The 10,754-nt window shown below is 59.0% G+C and overlaps 1 protein-coding gene across 1 annotated transcript; it reads right to left on the reverse strand.

Moving 5' to 3' along the window:
* Positions 1–554: 554 nt before the first annotated feature.
* On the reverse strand, positions 555–3,971 carry UBXN10 (UBX domain protein 10). Its single transcript, XM_051637125.1, has 2 exons — positions 3,934–3,971; positions 555–1,466 (listed from the first exon to the last, which is right to left on the reverse strand). The coding sequence occupies exon 2, from the start codon at positions 1,449–1,451 to the stop codon at positions 579–581; it is 873 nt and encodes a 290-aa protein (XP_051493085.1). The 5' UTR covers positions 1,452–1,466; positions 3,934–3,971; the 3' UTR covers positions 555–578.
* Positions 3,972–10,754: the final 6,783 nt, after the last annotated feature.

Below are 10,754 nucleotides of genomic sequence, written 5' to 3' on the forward strand. Positions count from 1 at the left end.
TTTGTTCTTAAAAAGATGATACAGACACACTCTTTAAAAGCTGCACTGAGGTTCTCCAGAAAGACCTGAGCCCTCACAGGGGGATTTCCATCAGTCTTGCATTGTAGTACTTCTCAATAATCCATTATTACTGGTATTTCCATATGGTTTCCTGGGTTTGATCTCTCTTTCAGTCACTCTCAAGATGTTTAGGATGGTGCTACTGAAGATGATTCTCCAGAGTAAACCAATTGCTGCCTTCCCAAACAGGTGCCTCTGCATCTACATGCCCTCTGGGAAGTGGTACCTTCCTGGAATATGGAAAAGGATAAGGGGAGAGGTTCTGGAAACTTCAGTCTTCAAAGAAGAACACGAGCAGTTTCCAAAAGGTCGAAGGTTGGTGGTGCTCAGGGAGCAATTTGGGGTGGCACGTGTAAAAAAAATGATGCTATTTCAGCACTTACACACAAGTCTGCTTCAAGAACTTTGGGAAAATAGCAAGATGGAGAAGTCTGGCCAGGAAACATCAGAATTTCAGAGGATGTAACACATCCCACCTGCAGAACAGCCCGGAGCAGCGTGGCAGCCTCTCGGTGCACCTAAAGGTCTGTGTTGTGCTGCTCCTGCCGGATGCACAGCAAGGACTTGTGGAGAATCCCACATTCCTGGAGGGACCTGGTGAGGTCAGAGAAGCTCCTTCGAGGCACCTCCATCGTTTCAATGCTGCAGCCTTGGTACTGGGCTGACATTTTCTGTTCTGCCATGGCAAGGACCGTCTGGAGGCTGTCGGTGGGCTTGAAATGGTGCTCAAACCTCTGCCCAGAGGGAGCCCGCACAGCCAGGAGCACACATGGCTTTTCCTTGGGTGGCTCTTCCAAACTTAAAGTTGACATCCAAGGGCTCTCTTGCCTCATTTTCCTTCTCTGCTTCTCCAGAGGACACTGAGCACACGAGCCTTCTTCACTGGGGACGTCGCTCTCTGACAATACGCTGGTAGATCCTTGTTCTCCAAGAAGAGTTGGGATTTTGGGAACATCCTCCTGCTCCCTGCTCAGCCTCAGCCAGTTGGCCTGTTCAGCCAGAGCTTCCACAGCCCTGCTCCCTGTGCCCTGCTTCCCAATGGAGGGGAGCACCTTGTACCTGGTCAGGGAAGAGGAGGTCCTCAGAGGCACGTGCTGCAGGAGCTCCGGGATCTCCTCAGGAGACACCTGGCTGGATGGGAATGGTGGTTTGGTAGATGATGATCTCCGGCTGCTCCCCAGTTCCTGGAGAGGTGCTGGTGGTGGGGAAGGTGGCACTTGGCAAGGACAGGCTGCCACACTCTGCAGGTGGCTGCAGCTCGGCCTGGTGCGTCCCTTGGCAGATTTTGGCCTGGTGACATGCATGGTGGTGGTGTCTGGGCCCCAGGAAGGGGCTGCTGTGCCTGGGGGGAAGGAGCCGTGAGCTAAGGTCAGCAGAGCTGCTGTGGCCATTGCTTCTCAAGGTACCTGGTGGAGGGGGAGCAGAGGGAGAAGTTACAGGAACTGGCCAGGAAGCTTCTAGAGAGCTCCAGCTCCCCACAGCTCCCGCTGCTGTGCTGCTCCTCAGCCAGTAACAGCACCAGAGGTGGTGTGTCCCTGTCTGGGCAGGCAGATCCTGCTGCTCCCTAACAGCTGAGTCATGGAATGCTGCTCCTGTGTTTCTAGAGACTGGCTTTGTCAGGAGCTGTCTAAAGCTGCCCCAGAGCACTGGGAAGTTGTGCCCTTCCCAACTGACAGGAAGTTTTTTGATGGCAAGAACAGAAACCTTGTTTTTTGAAGCTAGAAACTGAGTGAAAGCGGGAGGTGAGTGAACTTTAAAGCACAGATCTGGCCTTTTTGCTGGTCCTGCAGTGAAAGACTCAGTTCCCATCACTTTTGGGTAAGACTGTCTGCACTTGGCTTTTTCAAAAGACCTTTGAGACTGATTCAAAACAGAGAAACCCCTTCTGACTTCTCCTCTGGCCAAAGGCTGCTTAACAGAGACTGGTATTAAGCTCCATTCAAGGTGAAGCCACGTTCTGCTGCGTGTTCCCCAGTGAAGCTGCTCTCAGACCCCTCATGATTTACCAGAAGAAAGCCCAAGAGCCTGGACAACCAGGTCACAACCTGACAGCAACATTTTGGAGAAGCACAAAGGGTCGTGCACTCCCCCTTCTTTTTCTGTGGTTTGTGTAGCCAGATTTGTCAAGGGGGGAAAAAAACCACATCAGCTTTGATCACTTGGCCTCCTCCAGGTGAAGTCAGACTCACCTGCTGCTCCTCACCCCAAAACAAACACAGAGAAGGGAACAGCCACTGGGGTTGTTCCACAACTTTTTTGCCAGCAATTTGGTATCGGATGCTTGGCTTCTTCTCCACCACTGTGAAATGGGAATGCTCAGCAAGGCCAAGAGTCCCAGCAGAGGCACACCCTGCCCAGAGCCAGCAGGAAGCTACTTGGAGATGGGGAGATCTTTCCCCTGTGTGAGCCTGGACACCAAGTGACTCAGCAGAGTTTCTTAGGAGCCTGAGGGAGGGAGGGAAGGGAAAGGGGGCTGTGCCTTTCATGTACTGCCTCTAACAAACAACCTCCAAGGCAACGAGCTGAGGTTCAGCATCCCCTGAAGAGCAACTCCTGAGTTTACAAGTGAGTAAAAGAATAAGAAGAATAAAATCCCCAGAAGTCCTGGTGGGACCCTCCCGAGCCAGGGTCTGCATGGTATGAATTAGAGCTTTGCTGGGAGGAGCTGGTTTCAGTGCAGCATGTTTTGTGTTCAGGTGCCTGGGTGAGGGGTCGGGATAAAGAACCACAGTCAGGACAGGCTGTGCCCACAGGTGCCCCCAAACACGGAGACCCCCAAGAGCAGCCAGCCCCAAGCCCCAGGCCCTACAGCACAGCTCCATCCCCACAGCAGGGTCCTCAGTGCCACAGGCTGGCCTCAGCCCCACAGCTAAGCCTAGTCCTGGCCTCACAGCCAGGCCCCGGCCCCTATAACTCACCTCCACAGCCAGAGCCCAGCCCCACAGCTAGGCCCCGGCCCCACAACCAGGCCTGGCCCCTATAACTCACCACCACAGCCCCTCAGCCATCCCTGAGCCCCACAGCCCAGTCCTGACCCTATAACTCACCTCTACAGCCAGAGCCCAGCCCCACAACCAGGCCCCGGCCCCACAGCCAGGGCCCCAGCCCCACAGCCAGTCCCCAGACCCTATAACTCACTGCCACAGCCCCTCAGCCATCCCTGAGCCCCACAGGCTGGTCCCGACCCTGTAACTCACCTCCACAGCCAGAGCCCAGCCCCACAGCCAGGGCCCAGCCCCACAACCAGGCCCCAGACCCACAACCAGGCCGCAGACCCTTATAACTCACTGCCACAGCCCCTCTGCTGGCCCTGAGCCCCACAGCCCAGTCCTGACCCTGTAACTCACCTCCACAGCCAGGGCCCAGCCCCACAGCTAGGCCCCGGCCCCATAGCCAGGGCCCGGCCCCACAGCCAGGCCCCGGCCCCATAGCCAGGCCCCAAACCCACAGCCAGTCCCCAGACCCACAGCCAATCCCCGGCCCCACAACCAGGCCGCAGACCCTTATAACTCACCACCACAGCCCCTCTGCTGGCCCTGAGCCCCACAGCCCAGTCCTGACCCTGTAACTCACCCCCAGAACCAGCCCCGGCCCCACAGACTGATCCCAACCCTGTAACTCACCCCCAGAACCAGCCCCGGCCCCGCAGACTGATCCCAACCCTGTCACTCACCCCCAGAGCCAGCCCCGGCCCCACAGACTGATCCCAACCCTGTCACTCACCCCCAGAGCCAGCCCCGGCCCCACAGACTGATCCCAACCCTGTCACTCACCCCCAGAGCCAGCCCCGGCCCCACAGACTGATCCCAACCCTGTCACTCACCCCCAGAGCCAGCCCCGGCCCCGCAGACTGATCCCAACCCTGTCACTCACCCCCAGAGCCAGCCCCGGCCCCGCAGCCAGGCCCGGCCGGTGCCGCCGCCGGGACAGACGCAGACGCGTTGCCAAGGCGACCGACCCACTTCCGGCCCCGCAGCCAGGCCCGCTGGGGCTGCAGCCGGTGAGTTAAGTCCCATTTGGGGGGGGGAAAAAATCCCATTCTGGGGAAAGAAACCCGCATAAAGGAGGACGTAAGGGCCAGGCAGGACAAAAGCAGGGCTTGGACACCAGGGACACAGCAGGATTCGGGCAAAACCAGATCCCAACGAGAGGAAAAAAACCACATCCCGAGTGGTCCAGAGGGATGAGGCAAGAAGGAGGAAAAGGGGGGACAGGGATTCTGCCCCCAGCTTGTCTCGGATACAGCCTGGAGCACCGGGTGGAAGAGCACCGAGTCATTGGATTCACTGTATGAACACGATTATATTCATGAGCTGTTAGAAGGCAACAGCAGCCACCCGCAGGCCAGAGGGGTCCCTCCTGGCAAAAAGCCCCTTATTCTTGGGCTTGGATACCAAAAGCCTCGTTTTTCCTTAAAAACAGGGTTCCAAGACCCTCTGCTGAGGAAAAGCAGCAGGATGGGAACAACAGGACTCGGGACTGACTGCCCCATGGCAAGGGATTGAACAGCTTCACCTGAGCCGTTGCTGAATAAATCTGAGTAAATAAACACTGGGCTCATGATGAAAATGCCTTTAAAAACTTACCCCCTGCCACCATTTCCATCTCGATCCCATTGATCCCTTTTTAAACCCTGTGTCTGGTTAACCAGCTGCTTCTCGGCGTCTCACAGGAGCCACCCCTGAGGTCCCTCCCCTGCCACCAAACCATCTCCACACCAAACCAGCACAGTCCCAACTGGTCCCAGCTGGTGAGGGGTGGGCGTCTCCACAGCCACCCCCCGGGGCCTTTGAGATGGGATTGACCATGAAGAGGTGGTCGCTGCTTCCAGAGTCACAAGGGCAGCTGGAGCCCTTATGTGGGACAGGGAGATGTGACCTGGGACCTACAGGGGCTTTTCTGGAGCAGGAGAGGGTGGACAGGCACAGAATGCTGCTGACCATTGAATACCTCATCAAAGTCCCCAGAATAGGCCCAAGTCTGTTCCTTCAATGTCAGAGTCCAGCAAATGGCAGGGTCATTAAGGTCCTCTGTGACACACAGGCTTCTACACTCAGAGATATATTTAAGGTGCTTAGAAAATTCCATGCCCACTTCCTCACCCTATGGGTTCCTTATCTCCCACCACCACGTCACCCTTACTGGTGCCTCTCTTCTGGCTTGAGTGACCCTGGCAGGGTGTTGAACACCTTGAAGAAGAACTAGCGAGAGGATCCTTTAGACCCTGGAAAACCTGGGCGGGTCGGAGCGGGGAGGGGTCGATATTCCCCCACTTCTTGCCACACTCTCAAAGCAGGAGAACCTGAAGCTCAGCCCCTTCCTTCCTGGGCCTCCTCCCCTGCTGTCGCTGCTCAGAGATTGGGTTCCTCATGTGCTCTCCAGAATCCAACTCCACCTGGTGCTGCCAGGAGCCCTGGACCCCTCTCCTGAAGCAGCCTTGCTGCAAGGGACCCTCACCCACCCATTCCTGCCAGCAGCGAGAGGGGGTTTGTATGTGTTTGTGTATCAGTGGAGAGGTCTGTCCTCCCCACGACCTGTTCCTCCCTTCCCAGTGTTAGAGTGAATTCCTCCCTGTTTCTATTTCCAACCCTTCAGCCTCTCTACCTTATTCCCCTTCTATCTTCCCTTGGGAGGGTGGAGGGGGGGTGGTAATAGGGAGTAATTCTGCCTTCTGTGGTTCACCCTGGCTGTTTAAACCAGCACACCAGGTAGGAATTTATCCAATACTCAGGATGTCAGGCTCAGCATATGAACTTGGGGGTCTCTCGGGGAAGGGGAGTTGTTGTTCCGAAGAGTCACGTGCCCAGCGTCCCGGGTGGCGAGCAGGTGCCTTGTGCAGCACTGTCTTCTCTTTTATTAGTATCACTGGTCTTGCTGTCTCTTCAGGCCTTCTCTTGTCGAGGGAGGTGACTTAGAACTTCTCTTGTGGAGGGAGGTGACTCTCCCCCTCCGCTCTGCTGTGGGAAGATGCTCCCCGCAGTGCTGCGTTCAGTTCTGGGGTGCCCAAGACCAGGAGGGCACGGAGCTCCTGGAGAGAGTCCAGAGAGACTCAAGACCTGCCTTTCCGACTGCTCTGCCCTAGTCTTTTTGCTCCTGCTCTGGCAGGGAGGGTTGGACTCAATCAGGGGTGCTGCCTGGCCCCGCGGAAGCAGAGGAAAGCCCTGCCCAGAGCCCAGAGCACCCTCCAGAAGAAGGAGGGTCGGCGCTGCCGGGACGGGGCCTGCGGGAGCGTGGCCGTGGCTGCAGGTTCCTCCTGCTCTGCTGCTGCTGCTGTGTCCAGCAGAGCCAGATCATCATCTGAGATGATCTGCAAGACAATGTCCAGGACAGCCCGGTCATCATCTGAGATGTTCTGCAGGACGATGTTCAGCAGGGCCAGGTCATGATCTGAGATGCTCTTCTGGGCAGGTTCCTTGTGCTTTTCTGCTGCTGCTGTGTCCTGCTGGCTGGGTCCCTGGGTCACAACCACAGCCTCTCCTGTCACCTCATCCACAGGGACCTGGTGGGTGTCCAGCACAGCCAGATTCTCTGAGGGGCTCTGCAGAGCAGGTTCCTCCTGCTCTTCTGCTCTTGTGTCCAGCACAGCCAGGTGATCATCTGAGGGGCTCTGCAGAGCAGGTTCCTCCTGCTCTGCTGCTGCTGCTGTGTCCAGCAGAGCCAGATCATCATCTGAGATGATCTGAAACACAATGTCCAGCAGAGCCCGGTCATCATCTGAGATGTTCTGCAGGATGATGTTCAGCAGGGCCAGGTCATGATCTGAGATGCTCTTCTGGGCAGGTTCCTTGTGCTTTTCTGCTGCTGCTGTGTCCTGCTGGCTGGGTCCCTGGGTCACAACCACAGCCTCTCCTGTCACCTCATCCACAGGGACCTGGTGGGTGTCCAGCACAGCCAGATGATCATCTGAGGGGCTGTGCAGGGCAGGCACCTTGTGCTTTTCTGCTGCTGCTGTGTCCTGCTCATTGAATACAGGAGATGGCTTGTCCGTGGGCTCTGGCAGGACTCTCCTCCCTGCTGCCTCCACCTGATGTTTCCCGGGTCCATGGGCTTCCAGCCACTCTGGGTCGTGCTTGCCCACAGCAGCCTTTGGGATTTGCCAGCCTCCTGCCCCCGCCTCCCTGCCCGGGGCAGCTCTTGTGGCCCGAGGAGCACGGGGGGCAGCGGGCAGGGGCCCAGCCCCAGGGGCCCAGCCCCCCTCGGCTGCCCTGGCCGAGCTGCCCGCCCGGTCCCGCGGTGCCACCGGCTGCTGGACGGGTCCCCAGCGCCCGCTGACAACCCTGCCAATGGCCTCCTGGACCAGGGCCCGGGCTGTGTCCTGCCCGGCTGGGGCAGAGGCTGCAGGGCTGGACAGGACAGGTCTCCAGCTCTGGGCCCTGGGGCGTCTGCCCCGCTCAGCCCAGATGCCCCCGGCAGACGGGACGGGCTGTCGGTCGCTGCTGGACGTGCCCCTGGCAGGGGGGGCAGGGGGGGCAGGGGGTGCAGGGGGGGCAGGGGGGGCAGGGGGCAGAGGGGGCAGCCTGGGGCAGGGGCCGGCAGCGCTCGGGCGCTGAGCTGCAGGAGCCTGCCCAGGGGCTGCTGCCTGGCTGAGCAGCGGTGGCAGGGATGGCCGACGGGCTATGGCCTCCTGCAGGGCCAGCCTGCGCGCCAGGCTGTGTGACTCCAGGAGGAGCTGGCAAGAGAGGCTGTCTGAGCGGGACCTCTGTGCCCGCATCTCCTGTGTCCCCTCTGGGACGGCTCCTGTGCCTGACCCTCCTCTCCTCTCCTCTCCTTCTGCCCCATCCCTCTTCTGCTGCCTCTGCTGCAGGCCTGGCAGCTCCTTCTCCTCCTTCTCCATGGACATCTTGGCTGTCCTCTGCTGGAGACGTGCCACGGGTGCCCAGGGGAGCTGCTGCCTCCTGAGGGAGATGCTCTCCTGGGAGTGGGCACCCCAGGGCTTGGCTTCCTTATATACCCCATGGTCACCATGGAGACCCATCACAGCGGTGTCCGGGCAACAGGCCCCGCATCACAAAGGGGTGGCTGTGGAGATGCCCACCCCTCACCAGTTGGGACTGTGCTGGTTTGGTCTGGTGGCAGGGGAGGGGCCCCAGGGGTGGCTCCTGTAAGACACTGAGAAGCTTCCTGGACTCCATGTGGCCACAGCTCTGGCCAAGGCTGAGACCTCCGGGATGATGCATGTGCCTCTGGGATTCAGGTTTGGAAGAAGGGAAGGGGGAGAGCAGAGGGGAGAGCAGTCCTGAACAGAGACATCAAGGTCAAGGAGCAGGAGGAGGTGCCCAAGCAGAGCTTCCTGTGGCGATTTGTCAGGATAACTTACATCAATCCTTTCTTCTTGGGAGACTTTAATTCCAAGGGGTTTCTGGGCAGAATTCACCTCGCTCGGAGGATCGAGGAGCTTCGGGGCCGAGTTCTGGAGTGGATCAGTAAGGCCTGTCCCTCCCCACGCCCGCGGTTTATTGTAGGGAAGTGAACAAATTGAGGGGACGGGAGCTCAGGAAAGGCCAAAGGGAAGTAGCTACGGAATATATGGATCAGTGTATACACCAAAATCCCCCCCCAGGAAATGCGTGCAACAATTATTATCCACCCAGCCAGTATCAGTGTAGGGATGTGGAATTAAGGAAGGGAGGAGAGGAAGAGAGAACAATACAGGGAGGACAATGCCCGACGCTGGAGCCCCTCAGAAGGGCTGCGGTGTGAGTGCAGGATCACGGGGAAGGGACACAGGCTGTAGCACCTCACTCTTGATCTGAGAAGGTCTGGACCCAACTGCAGGGCTGCTAGGTTCCCGGGCAGCAGCAGCTCAGTGGTCGTCACCACCAGGAGCAGCTCCCTTTTCCTGCACACAGCCATCTCCCTGCCCTTGGGGCAGTAAATCCACAAGTGGAGAAGGGCTGCTGGGCAGCAAGCAGCTCCTCCTCTTCCCAGCAAGCAGTAATCCAGCTGAATTAGACTTCGGGCTTAAACTGGCCAAACCTAGATGGTGCTGAGTAGCAGAATCTGTTCCTGTTGGTCAGAGGTGTTGTGTGTCTCCCTGAGAGCCCCAGCAGGAGGATTCACTGGGTGCACCAGCCAGCCTGCCAGAAGGAGGAACAACATGACCCAGCCCAGTGAAGAAGACCACGAGCCTTCCTCCCAGAGAGCCCTGCCCACGGCCAGCGAGAGGCAGCGGGCATGCGGGAGCGGGCGTAGCTTGATGTGTGATCCTGCCTGTTCTTTTGTTAGGCCATGCATATGTATATTTTAAGTGAATAAATATGTGCTGTTGTTGTCTGTTGGTGTGTGTGTTTGGAGCAGCGATCCCTGCGCACCCAGGGCTGCAATAAGGAACCTGCTTTAGAGCTTTACGGGGCGATCGAGTCTTTTCTTCCCTCAGGCCACCAGCTGCTCTGCACTGAGACTGAACAGGGGGTTTGGGGCCCTACACAAGGCTCAGAGGTTCCTGAGGCATCCAAGCCTGGTGATGCTCTTGGTGGTGCTTGAAGGCCTCATCACACTTGCAGGGACACCCGAGGTGGTGAGCAGGGGGCAGACACATGGAGCCAGGTGGCAGCCGGGCCCTGGGGTGATGGGTGTCTTGGCCTGGGCTGGGGGTCAGAATGTGGGGTGACAGCTCCAGTCACCCTCCTGGCTACGGAGGAGGAGGAGCCCTCCAGGCACAGAGGGTTACCCCTCCACCTGCCCCTTCAGGCCGGTGGGGAAAGGGGGTGGCTGAGCAGGGACACCGCTCTCCTGCTCTCCCTTCCCTTCCTCCCGCTCCTCCCACACCCCCAGCAGTGGCCACTGCCGCCCAGGAGATGCTGCAGTGACTCCACAGGCAGGAGGCTGGTGCTCAGCCCTCGTGGGCATTTGTGCCAAGCTGCTCTTTCAGCCCCTCACCAGAAAGACATTGTGTGTTTCCCACAGGCAGGAGCAACTGCTCCTGCTGCTGGACCTCACGGAGACCCTGCCCCATGCCAGCTCTGACAGCAGGAGGACAGCCCTGCTGGTCTACAGGAAGGTGCTGGCTGTTACAGACACGTTTCAGACCAGCCCCGTGGCTCTGCAGCTGGCAGAGAAGCTCCTGCCCCTCTTGGATGAGGTCAAGCTGCCCCAGCAGCGGGCACTCTGCAGGGACGGTGCCCTAGGGTGGCCCTGCCAGCAGCACCCGGGCAGGGCTGCTCCCTTCCTGGCCTCTCATGGGACCTTCCAGGGGCCCAGGGCTGTTCAGCCCTGGCTGCAGATCTGGCCACAGCTCCTGTGTTCAGGGTCCCACCCCAGAGCATCTCCCCTCACATCAGCCACGCTCGTGGTCCTGCTCCTCCTGGGCAGGGAGGGGCTGTTGCTCAAGTCCCCCCGTCCTCCTCCCCGCCAGGGGTGCAGCCAGGTGAGGAGCTCTCCATCAGCCTCTCCCAGCCCTGATGAAGACTGCGGCAGAGAGACAAGAAGAAGATGAAGAAGACAGTGCAGAGGGTCCTGCTGCTCCCACTGCTGCTCCACGTTTATGAGCAGGTGAGGAGCGTGGCCAAGGTGCAGTGACAAGCGATGGGGAAGGGGGTGGTGGCACCAGGGGGTGGCCTGGGCAGAAGGGGCAAGGGCTGCTGGCCCTTGGACTCCGGGCATGTGTCACCTCAGGGTCCCATGCTCCCCTCCTTCCCTGCCCCTCTCCCACCACTGCCTTCCTCCTTCCCCCCTGGTGCAGAGCTGGGCAGGGG

This window comes from Apus apus, chromosome 20, assembly GCF_020740795.1.
Source record: "Apus apus isolate bApuApu2 chromosome 20, bApuApu2.pri.cur, whole genome shotgun sequence".
In the NCBI taxonomy this organism is placed as follows: Eukaryota; Metazoa; Chordata; class Aves; order Apodiformes; family Apodidae; genus Apus; species Apus apus.